A 12,690-nucleotide genomic window follows, 5' to 3' on the forward strand; every position below is an offset into this window, starting at 1 on the left:
TTACCCAGCGCTCATTCCTGTTACCCAGTGCTCATTCCTGTTACCCTGTGCTCATTCCTGTTACCCTTTGGACATTCCTGTTACCCTGCGGTCATTCCTGTTACCCAGGGCTCATTCTTGTTACCCTGTGCTCATTCCTTTTACCCTGTGCTCATTCCTGTTACCCTGTGCTCATTCCTGTTACCTTGCGCTCATTCCTGTTACCCTGTGCTCATTCCTGTTACCCTGTGCTCATTCCTGTTACCTTGTGCTCATTCCTATTACCCAGCGCTCATTCCTGTTACCCTGTGCTCATTCCTGTTACCCTTTGGACATTCCTGTTACCCTGCGGTCATTCCTGTTACCCTGGGCTCATTCTTGTTACCCTGGGCTCATTCCTGTTACCCTGTGCTCATTCCTGTTACCCAGCGCTCATTCTTGTTACCCAGCGCTCATTCCTGTTACCCTGTGCTCATTCCTGTTACCCTTTGGACATTCCTGTTACCCTGCGGTCATTCCTGTTACCCTGCGGTCATTCCTGTTACCCAGGGCTCATTCTTGTTACCCTGTGCTCATTCCTTTTACCCTGTGCTCATTCCTGTTACCCTTTGGACATTCCTGTTACCCTGCGGTCATTCCTGTTACCCTGCGGTCATTCCTGTTACCCAGGGCTCATTCTTGTTACCCTGTGCTCATTCCTTTTACCCTGTGCTCATTCCTGTTACCCTGTGCTCATTCCTGTTACCCAGCGCTCATTCCTGTTACCCTGTGATCATTCCTGTTACCCTTTGGACATTCCTGTTACCCTGCGGTCATTCCTGTTACCCTGGGCTCATTCTTGTTACCCTGGGCTCATTCCTGTTACCTTGTGCTCATTCCTGTTACCCAGCGCTCATTCTTGTTACCCTTCCGTCATTCCTTTTACCCTGTGCTCATTCCTGTTACCCTGGGCTCATTCCTGCTACCCAGCGCTCATTCCTGTTACCCTGTGCTCATTCCTGTTACCCAGCGCTCATTCCTGTTACCCTGTGCTCATTCCTGTTACCCAGCGCTCATTCCTGTTACCTTGTGCTCATTCCTGTTACCCAGCGCTCATTCCTGTTACCTTGTATATATTTCTGCGTGGAAGACAGCTAAGTAATCCAGCTAGTAGCAACCTAGCAACGAACGTTAGTTAGCCTTACCGTGCTAACATGTTGGTGACGTATATTATGCAAGACGAGAGATGTAGTTCGTTGAACAGTTTTCACACAAAGCTACATGTAACTTTACTGTTTTACGATAAACTTGCAACCAACATCATATGTGTAGTTCAAGGCTCAATTCTAACGGGATAAAAAGATAAGTTGTCTCTCGCCATTGACTACCGTACATATTTTTTCCGAAATAAGGTCCCATGAGCCGGAAGTGACTTAGGCTCTCTATACAAAACAATATACACACTCATAGAACTAGGTTTAGGTTGAGTAATTACCACTCAGAATCCCGTGGTCGTTTAACTCTGTAACGGCATTTAACTGCCATAAAACGTAATTAACACACAAAGTGCATTTACACTTACTTCTGTCATCAATGCACACCTCTTAGGAGTACACCACTAACTAGCTTGCACACAACGTAATGAGCACTCCTCTCACCCGTAGTTCGGCAATGGTGATGTCACACAATTACCCGACCTGATTGCTTTCTCACTTTCTCAACTGAAATACACAGAATGGATATTACACAATGAAAAAGAAGGTTTAGAGTCTTTTGTACAGGCTCATTAAAAGCAACAATTATTATTTATTTATGTATTATTTATTATATAAAAAAAAAATTGTGTGGGGGGGGGGTTGTGTGATTTATTGTGTAATTGTATTTATTGTGGAGTAACAAATGAAGTAGAGCCCGACAGAATATTATACAAATACACAGGGAAGTGTAATCAATAACAGTATGGCTTCGGCAGAAGAAAAGTGTAGTGTGCTAAGTAGTGCAATATTAATTATTTTTTCTTTTCAATAGTATTGTTAACATTAAAAGATATTAATATTAACTTCCATTAATATTACATAAACATAAACATTTTTAAAGCTCTAAAAAACTCTAATCTTGATATGCATATTTCCACACCAGTGGAAGCTGGATATTAAAGGCAAGCTGTATCAACAGTTAACGGTCCCGTTGCATGTTGCCATAATAAGCAGGCACAAATAGAAAACTAAAGACAATAACACAACCAGCATGATTGGTACATCTGTTTATTGATGTCCACAAATGTTACATATAAAATGAATAAAACAGAATAAAATACCACAATACAATAAAATAAGATTTAAAAGAAAACACAGAACAATAACAAATGTAGGTAAGGATCTTCATACAAATATAAAACTTAAGATTATATGATTATTTAGATTAACATTAAAAAGATGAAATTAATAACATTTATTTTAAAATAAATGCACTTATTTGTCCGTTAACATCATAAATGCATCTTTTGCTGCACTGAGCTGTGAATACCTACCTGCTGCTTCTGCTGCGCCGTTACTTTATGTTACCGTCTTCTTCAAATCCCGCCTTCTATAGTCTAATGAACTTTTACCTAACCCGAGACTTACGCCACGCTCCCTAAGCTACAGTCTGTAGCTGGACCCTTCTCGTTTGTGGTGGTTTTGTAGTGTTTCATACGTTGCCAACAGGGGACTGGCAGATAGCACTGTGGTGGACAAACTATGTAACAACAACTCACAACATGATTGAAGGATTGTCTGTTCCGTTTCTATTTTAATTGTCATTTTTTGGCTGTTATAAACAACAGAACCGATTTATCTGCAAGTAGTCGAATAAAGGTGCACATTTTCGCAAACATCTGTTCCCCTGCCGGGGAAATACAGTATAGGACCCATGTCAGTCTACACCTTTCACCTTCAGTGGCCGGAGAGAGAAAATTGTGTTTTTTTTCTGATTCACAGTTCTGTCTGTATTTCTGGACTGCATGATCTTCAGTTCAAAAACACAAACTTACACCTTACAGCTTGTCACCTTCATGGCAGGGGAAGCGATCTTATAAATGTCAGGCCTCTCGTTCCTGTGTCAACGGACCCTGATGACTCATTCAGTGGGAGGAAACATTGGCAACCACTACAAATTATAAAATAATGATGCATCATTGAAGTATCAAAGCCAAAATATCTTACCACAGCCTGAAACCACCTGTTGGGCCATTGTTTGTCATCAAAATCTGTTTTGTTTTGAGTGAGAATCAGTTTTAATTAAGTTTTGTCACTAAACTTATCAACCAGGGTTTGATTTTCAGATCAAACCCTGTTCTTTGTTACTAATTATGACTGGCAGTGGCCATTCAGGGTATTTTAACCCACATTGGTCTGTAGCGTATGATAAATGGTGTTTGTTAAAAGATGATAAAAACTAAATGTTTTAGATGTTTTATTTTTTTAAATTTACATTGTCAGTGTTATTTTTAAGTTCGAGGTTTTCTCACTTCTGACTCTGTAACTTTAACATAATGAGTGATTTTCCACAGTCCAGCAGGGATGTGGTAAGTCAGCCACAGGGACAGCACTCCTGGTTTCATCAAATCCTGATTGCGATCCTAACCATTAATGTTGTTAGTGTTTTTATAGTTTATGTACCAAAATAATCTAAGCTCAAAGGGCCATTGACCATGCAGTGTTCTCACCATGGACCGTGATTTCAATCTAAGGGGTTCAGTGAGTCTCAGTGAGGCTTTTCTTCAGTTTATGAGAAAAGTGAGAAACAGCCATCACAAGTTCTCAGAGACCAAGGTTACATCTTCAACTTCTTTGTTTAGTTTGAAGCTCTGATACTTCCTTCAGTTATGCACCACTTGCATCTTTCTTTTAGCCTTATAATGTCTATTGTGTGTTTCACTAACAGATAGTATTGCTATGAAAGACTCACTTCACTGCCTGTAAGCAGAAAACTTGGCATGACCAGAACTGTACTGTAGAACTGGTTCAGTGGCCCAAATATAGGAATCACTTAACAGCCTTTTCACACAGAGCTTGATAAGTGCTACATCCTGTAGGGGCGGCGATATGGCCAAGCAAAAGTACTTTTTAAACGATGCATTGATGAATCGTTGAAATAATCTATAGAAGCTTCGAGTACTAAAATCATTGTTAGCTGCAGCCCTATTTCCAACCGTAGAACTGCATGCGTTGCGTTTCTACGGTGAAAGTGAGTGCCAGTGTCAGGACTGTGTGAGGGAACATGCATGGACATGTTCTGGAGTGCAGGTGGACAGTGGAAGGCTGGGAATTCTGTCATTGTTTTTTGTTTTTTATTCAATAGGCTTTATTGGCATGCCATTTGATATGTGTTGCCAAAACAAAATTACATTTACAAGAAAGGAATGAAACAGAATGTAACAATATTAGTTAATAGAACAAAATAGATTTAAAAAATAATCGGACTATAATATAAAACAACATTTCATTGTAATTTTAACAAAACAAGACAAACAATAACAATGCAAATCAACTGATAAATTACAATAAAGAGATGTTAAAAATAAAAGAGATGGGAGGCTAATACAGACAGTGGAAGAAGCTCCAGGTATAACTAGGTTTAGTACATTCACAGTCAGACTCCCCTCCCTTTTCTTTTGCTGGACTTTATAGGGACTTACACAGATACAAGTACATACAGATTTCCTGTACTGTGAACGTTTGATTTGAAAAGTAAAATTAACCAGTGTAAAATGGCTTTGAATGACCACAGCAGTGCCAGAGTACAAATAATAACTTGACTGAGCAGGTGGTGCCTGCTGCACTGGAAACAGTGACATCTGGTGGACTATTTTGTCAATAAAGTGTGTCTCCATTTTGAAGGTTTACTTCCTATGGACAATGTAAAACTATTAGAGACAGTGGTGAGACCCAGGAAGCATGGAGGGAACAAAGGAGGGTGAGAGCATCAGCAGATGACAACACTGCTGCTGCTCAACAAGCAAATCAGCCACTCAAGTAATAAAAATACGAAAAGGTCACAGAGGTCCCAAGCCTGACCACTTTGTAGTGTTGGTTCTTTTTAGCTTACTATCACTACAGGGCAGGAAACATTATACTACAGAGTTATGGATTGACTTCTCTATTAACTTCCTGGTCTGCCTAACTGCTAAATGTTTGTGTCTCTCTGTTTTGGCTCCTCTTCTCCCGTTTGATTCCAGCAGATTGCGAAGCTCCGGCAGCAGCTCCAGCGCAGTAAGCAGGGAGGACGTCACAGTAAAGACAAGGACCGACTGTCCCCCCTTCAGTACACCATCCCTTACACCGCCCTCACCAGCACCACCAACCACACCTCCACAGCCAGCCACGTTCAGGTAGTGCACTCTCAGTATCCTCAGGGTGTTAGTGCTGGGCTGAAAGGGATGTCAGTGCTATTCAAATTCACTGATTTGAAAACACTTTGTGTTCTGCAGCAGTTTTCCATGTCGAAGTCGGCCCAGATGCCGCTGTCTAACATAACAGTGCCAAAGCCCTCCATCTCCAGGGTGCCCAGCAGCATGGAGGGCATCAACCATGAGCTGGAGAAGGTCTTTATCAAAGACAATGGAGAGAAGGAGGAGCTCAAGGTGGGGTTCTCATTTGTTTCTGGACCCCTAAGTATCAGCAAACTGTGTGTAACTCTAGCTCCTTGTCTCAGCTCTGATTAGTATTCTGTTCTTCTGCCCTGCTGTCTGTCTCTTGTTGGACCCTGCAGTCCCTGGAGGTTCCTGATGGCCGGCGGGCGCCCTTCCCTCCCCAGCAGCGCAGCAGCAGCACCCGCAGCGTCGACACCCAGACTCCCTCGGCCCCCGGCCGGTCCAGCAGCTGCTCCAGCCTGTCGCCCTGCCCCTCGCCTGCCTGCCCACCGGGATCACACGACGGCAGTCCTTACTCCACAGAGGATCTACTGTACGACCGGGATAAAGGTAAAGAACGCTGAAGCATTGACGTGAAGGGCAAGTAAATGGGCCACTGGGGTCCATGTGATCATGTTATCCAGTCCGGTCAGAACCACATATTTGTGGTGGATCCTTAAAAACTTAAAAACTTTTTGAAGGGAATGCATTAAATTAAATATAGGGCAGACTGAAATGGCATGTATATGTGTACTTACTTCCTTGTTATATCCCACAGCAGTGATTTCCACTGCTTTAGTTTGTTATTTATACTTTTACAGCCTATAATCTATAAGTAGGTGGCTCATTGTTAGCTACATTTGAAGAATGTGTTTCCTACTACCCAGCGGAGGGCATGCTGATTAGAACAAGCATGCTACTTTTACTTTTGGCTGCTTAGAATATGGAATTCATGTTATGTGAAGCTATGTGACACGAGCCAGATGCTGCAGTTCACAACCTTCAGGCTAAGTGAAGGGGGAAATGCTCCCACACTCTGGAGGTTTTAGGACGTGTTACGTTGTTTTAGTAACTTTATTGTTCACATCACTTTACTCCCTTAAGCTGACGGTGTCGTTACGGCCCGATGACGTCACGAACGAATCGATTCGTTGATAATCGATTTTTGTCAATTAGTTGTTGTACCCCTACTCTGCTCACAGCGCTCCTATTTAAACTACTGTATAACAATTCCAATAAAAGGCAGTAGTGTATCGTTTTTAACAGCAGGGTATTGCAGTACCTTTCTAGTATTGCGCTTGGTGACCTTCATCCACTTCCTCCTTGCTCATCTTCCCCTTCATGGCTGAAGTGAAAGGAGTCTCTGTACTAGAGGGGCGTCTCTGGGGAATCGTCTCTAATTTGAATTGTTTGTAGACATCATTGGTTTCCCTTCAGTATAAAAGGTGAACGTCAGCTCACCTGTGTTTTGTGCTTGAGCGTGAGACGTTGCTACTGTTAGCGTTAGCTGTATCTGGGGCGTCGTTGTAGCTGGGAGAGCGCGACACATTGGACACGGTGCGTTCCTTCACATTCACGCCGTGTTGAAGTAAACGCTCGTCATGTTGGAGCTGCTTCCTCCCTCGCACCAAACCTCCTTATTGCAGGTGTTGCATTTTGCTTTGTGGTCCTCTTTCTTTCCTGCGGTTCGCCATGGTCCAGGAATGGAAACAGAAGGACTCTCTTCTTCATGCTTTGTTGACGTACTGCGTAACAAATGATGTGACGTTAGGTCAGGTAGCAGGTCCCGGCAGATAAGGGACACTTTTATGGACTTTAAAATGCTCAGGGCGGTTCAACCAGGAGCGCCACTGAAATATACAGAAAGTTAGGAACCAATAAGGAGACCCGTAATGCACATTTCTTAACGAAGCCACGGTTCTTGGAAATCTGGTATCAATTCCAACTTGGAACCGGTTTTTGTTACTCAGCTCTACTTACAGCAGCTCACACACATGCATGAACGTCATGCCTTATAACGTAGTTACACATTGTCCCTGGGTTCTGAAGCACCGTTGGTTAGCAGTGTGGCATGATGAGAAGCTTTATCTGACCTTGGCTCCACTCAGCATTCGGAGCTGTAAAAGGCACTAGCAGAAGAGGAGGAACAGGGGTCTTACACACATAAACGCATTCTTGAACTAGTTTTTGTAAGGTGCTAAGGTTTTACCTTCCAAAAGGTCACATAGGCTATAATAAATTGCTACTACAGTTATAATACAGTTCTCTACAATATTTAGACAGACGGTTTTTGTCATTTGATCAGCTGGCTGTGGAGATTCTTCACTACGTACCCCGGAGTAGAAAGAAAATAGAATCAGAACGTTTGAAAAAAGGGGGGGTCACACTGGAATCAGTGTGGATTATTACATTTTATGCAGTGCAGGCGGATGAGTGCTGGACATCAAAAGTGCTCCTGAAATGCTTCAAAAATGCTGCTCGTGCTGATTGCCCTTAGGCCTGTATCTACCCTGTATCTCTGTGTTCACAGACAGTGGAAGCAGCTCACCACTGCCTAAGTTTGCCTCCTCACCCAAACCCAACAACAGTTACATGTTTAAGCGGGAGCCACCAGAGGGCTGCGAGAAGATTAAAGCTTTTGAGGAGATGAGGTATAGACTGTTTGTTACTTGTGTTGAATTTAAACTCCTCTCTGCTGCCTCAGGAGTGTGGCTCCTCACTGACGGTGCATATGTTTCTCTGCAGCTCCAGGCAGTCCACATCAGCATCAGTCCCCCTCTTCTCCTGCCCCGACAAAAACAAGGTCAACTTCATCCCGACAGGCTCGGCATTCTGCCCTGTCAAACTACCCGGTTCCCTGCACCTCATCCCGGCCTCAGAGCCCGAGGAGGACGAGGATAACGCAGAGGCGGGCTCAGTCTCAGAGCCACGGGGGGCCACGTTGCTCTACGGCACCTCCACTCAGGTCTCCACGAGCACCAGCACAGACGACCCCCCGGAGGAGCCCGGCTTGCCCTCAGAGACTGCAGATCCCCAGACAGACAGCCCGGCCATCAGCTAGACCTGAGCAGAGCTGGCCTCTGACTCCGGGATCCACGCTAGCGACCACCGACCATCACCACTGACTGTTCCACCAACACCTCCCTCTGCTCTGCCAGGGGAGCCTCCGTCTCTCTGTGCTGACCCCTTCCACCCCCCCTATCTCTGCATGACTTAGCAACATGTCCTGAATAACCACCTCCGCCACCACAAAGACTCTCCACCTACATGTTCTGTCCTGCATAATGTCTGAGCTGTTGTTGGCAGGGAAGGACCTGATGGTTAAAGGTTATATGCAGGCATCGAAGGGAAGAATGGAGCACTATAGATGGGGGGAGGGGCCTGCATTTTAAACCGGTAGTATATTTCTGATTAAATTATGTGTTGTGTTCAGTTTTAACATTCACAGTATGAATAAGCTCTCTAAACATATATATATATATACACACATATATCTCTATGAAAAGAAAGAAAAATGCTTGTTTTAAAAAAAAAAGATCCAAAACTGTGTATTGTTGTATTGCTATGTACCGAACAGGAAAAACAGCTGTACTATTCAGGATTATGTTTACAATATCCAGGTCATATTGTTAAACCCTCTCTAAAATGCAATGAGAGAATAATTTGGCAGAGAGAAAATGGCCTCAAATTGGTTGCACAGTGTCTGCATCTGGCCGTGCTTCAGGTATTTCACAATCAGAGTCTATACTCAGGTAATTTGGAATGTATGTCCATACAAATATCTGCAGCTTAACTAAGCAGAACAGATTCACCCTCATTTATTCCTGTTTTTTCTCATTCCCAAGACGAATCATTCCTTTCTGTTCCAGAGTCCAGTCTGAGACTAGACTCGTTCTAGCTAGCTGCGGAGGGTAAAGACGTGGATTAGCAGGCATGCCCTCGTGGTTGCCTTCTCTGACTGGTGGTGGGATACTGTACAGGACCACACACACTGAGTGATGGTATTAATGGCTGTGTGTGTTGATGGAAGCATGCTGGACAGAGACTTGGAAACGTACAGCGGCTGGCTGTTTATTTAAGCCTGAAGACATTGTGTGATTGGCTCTCCTGAGCCTGTTGACAGTGGACCAGAGGTGGACGAGTCTGCAGTACCGTCACGTGAAGATACAATCAAACTGAAGCATTTGGTTCTTCCCGGGTGCAGATTTGAGGTGTAGTTGTACAAACATTTTTCTGAGCTAGAAATTATCTTATTTGATAAGTTAAACCTCCTTTTTTTAATCCAAATTGTGCAGCTTAACCTGATTTAATCAAGACTAGCGCCGGGCGATACTGGATTTCTGAGATCGATAACAATATTAGTTTTACTTTTTTAACAAAAACACAAAGACATTATTGATGAGAATCCATTGAAGTTGGATTATTGAAGAATTCCCACTTGGAAATTCTCTCTGTACTTATCAGCCAAAATTTCATCCGATACAATATCTGTGATTAAAGTCAATAAAATTGGATGTATTAGAGCTGTTACTTAAAAATACTGTTTGGGTGAATCAGAACTAGCCTGGAAAGCACCCCTGCTATTGATAAGATATCCTGTTTCTGGTTTCTCCAGTCTGTGAGCATACGAAACTACTGCTGAACTGCGGCCATTTTGGGCACAAGTAACCGTCATGGGATAATTGTAAATAGTCATATAAAATCAGCACATACTGACCCAGTGATGTCAGTTACACAGCAATATTTCAGTTTGCTCATTTAAGCTAATATTAGCCACCATAAGCTAGTAATCTTACCAGACAAAGCAAGACTGTAGCAGTAAAAGAGTGTGTTTTGGCACTTATGAATTTCCTCTTTTAAAAGCCATTTGGTCATATAGAACAGGAGCACAAGCTAAGCATTAGCCACCATGCGCTAGGGCTGCCACTTCTCAAAAAAGTAGTAGAAGTAGTAGAAGTAGAAGTAACGCGCACATCCTAGGAACCTTGCCTCATTTCACAATATGTTGACTTGCCACAGGGTTTACTCTGACATGTTATCATGGTAATGCTAATGGAAGGCAGTGGCATTTTTCAGCAAGTCAGCAAACAGCCCTGCCTTTATTCATTTGTCCATCCACGGTGTCAAGAGTAAGAGAGTGAATCCATTCGTCAGGTGGACACAAACACAATTCCAGATGAATGCTAATAATGCTAATAAGCAAGTGTTTGCCAACACGTTAGCTGCAACAACCTGCTAGCAAGTGAATAGGTAAATGATAGGTCGATGTGTTTTACCCAGCGCTAGGCAATAATGGCTGTTTGCACAAGCTAAAATTCTAGCCGTCAAGATGAATGTTTGTACAACTTTTAACCCCAGCCTGCATATCCAAACTTAGACTGTTCTGATAATCCAGATAATTGCTGTTCCATAGCATTCCATGAGATCTTAGTATCCAAGGCATAAATTGGCTCATGATGATCCATTCCTAAAATATCTCTCAGCCTTTTGATTTGATCGCTGTAAGAGACTAGCTACAGTACTAAGAGGTGTTTGGTTGCACATACAGTAGCTCTTTCATCCGTTTCATGCACAGATAAAAGGATCACACTGGCCTGCCTCCCTCTCACTGTCTGTTAATAATGAGTGTTGTAGGCACCCTGATGCTACCACCAAGCAACAAAACCTGAACATCTCATGTACTAAACACCATCCTCCAGGCTGTTAAATGACCAAGTATAAATGATCCTCAACTTTAATTTGCAAGTGTGAAATATAACCCCCATTTATTTTAATATCTGGTGTGCTTGTGGAATCCCTGCATTTACGCTCCATTCATATTTTGTATATATGTGGCTTTTAAAGAGGCTCAATGCAATGTTGTGGTTTCTTAAGGCATTTCTGCACCTTACCAAGAGCTTTGGCTTTCCCAATGTCTCACATATACTCGGCATTGGTAAACTAGATGTGTGCAATAATAGGATAAAAAAGGTATTGTCCTCCCGGATGTTGTCCGTTCTTTGACACAAGCGTCTCATCTTGCATTCCTTTGGTTTTGAGCATGGGGGCTGGATCAGCAAGTAGTTTGTTGCTAAAGCCATCAACTGATACAAAACCAGCACTGAGAGTGACCAGAGCACATCACTGGCAGGTCAGAGCGTTCATCGACTCACTACATGATACTCCTTGTGTAACCTGCAGTGTCAAAGTTCATGCACAATGGCAATAAAAAAAAACTATTGGGTGTTTTGTCCACTTTTTAGTGTGTGTACATCAGTGAAGGGAGAGTCTGTGTGCACTACTGCAGATACCCTCTGTTCATGTTGACAGCTACTGTACCATACACAGACTGAACTTTTATCGTCACGGTGCTTTGATGGAGCTAAACAACATTTTTCATCTCCATCCAGCATAGGGACAAAAAGACCATTTTAAAAAGGAAAATAAATGCCCTTATCCATGGGTGAGGTGTAGCAGAAAAACATCCAATCCCAGACACTCAGGTAAGATGGTGAAAATGGACTACACGTGGACTAGTACATTATAAGAAGATGAAGAGTACAGCCTTGCTAGCAGCATGATGAGGCTGTGCTTTGAGCTAAATGCTAATGTCAGGCAGGTCATACTGTGTTTAATCCACCTAATATCTGCTATGAGAAGGTTCAGTTCCTCCTTCAGGCTGGCGTGACGTGGCTTTGAAGCTGTAGCTGCCCTGTGTCTCTCGTTGTTTCACCATTCACTCTGACTTCGAAACCTTTAGAGTCCCTGGCATGCTGGGCAGCAGGATAGTCCCTGGCCACTGGATAGGCAGGCTTCCCAGTATGAAACACAAAGGGCCGCTCCCTGGGGCATTCAAGCCCACTCCATGCCATGGTTTTAGGCATAAAGGCCAAAGGATGGACATCAGAGGGGAATCTTTTTAGAGCGTCCAGCTGTGTCACATAGGTGATGATGAGAAAAGTCCTATTGAAGAGAACTGTAACCATGGCCCGGACACCACACTCAAGTGCCTGCACAGGGGAAACCCATATGTGGCTGATTATTTTGCATTTCAACAGATCTTGATCTTGTCTTCTTCAAAGAAAGATGTGAGACTAACCAACAGCAACCGCTCTGGAATGTGTATCTGGTAATCCAGTTATCCAGGTACGTCTGATAGCTTTTAAACGGTGTTGAGTGTTAGAGCTGATCAATCAGAATCATTTCTTTATTTAGTTGAGTGGATTGTGCCCTCTACTGGTCACAGTCTGCAACTGCTATGTGGCTACATTCCATTCTGGGCAGTAACACGTGGCACTTGCTGGCAGGGGCCGCATGTTTTCTTTTTAAAAAACACAACCAGATTCAGCCCAGAACTTTAT

The 12,690-nt window shown here is 43.2% G+C and overlaps 1 protein-coding gene across 4 annotated transcripts in view; it reads left to right on the plus strand.

Annotated features, from left to right (window-relative positions):
• glcci1a (glucocorticoid induced 1a) overlaps nucleotides 1-11,575 on the plus strand; it is a 50,460-nt gene extending 38,885 nt beyond the window's left edge. Inside the window, exons 4-8 of one of the 4 annotated variants that reach the window (XM_046057853.1) lie at nucleotides 5,177-5,329; nucleotides 5,432-5,581; nucleotides 5,710-5,920; nucleotides 7,881-8,001; nucleotides 8,096-11,575. In XM_046057853.1, the coding sequence (XP_045913809.1) occupies nucleotides 5,177-5,329; nucleotides 5,432-5,581; nucleotides 5,710-5,920; nucleotides 7,881-8,001; nucleotides 8,096-8,411 (951 nt within the window). In that variant the 3' untranslated portion in view covers nucleotides 8,412-11,575. Of the gene's footprint in view, nucleotides 1-5,176; nucleotides 5,330-5,428; nucleotides 5,582-5,709; nucleotides 5,921-7,880; nucleotides 8,002-8,095 lie in introns of all 4 variants that reach the window. The other 3 variants (XM_046057854.1, XM_046057851.1, XM_046057852.1) reach the window with 3 other exon arrangements.
• Nucleotides 11,576-12,690: the final 1,115 nt, after the last annotated feature.

Source organism: Micropterus dolomieu, linkage group LG09, assembly GCF_021292245.1.
Source record: "Micropterus dolomieu isolate WLL.071019.BEF.003 ecotype Adirondacks linkage group LG09, ASM2129224v1, whole genome shotgun sequence".
Lineage (NCBI taxonomy): Eukaryota > Metazoa > Chordata > Actinopteri > Centrarchiformes > Centrarchidae > Micropterus > Micropterus dolomieu.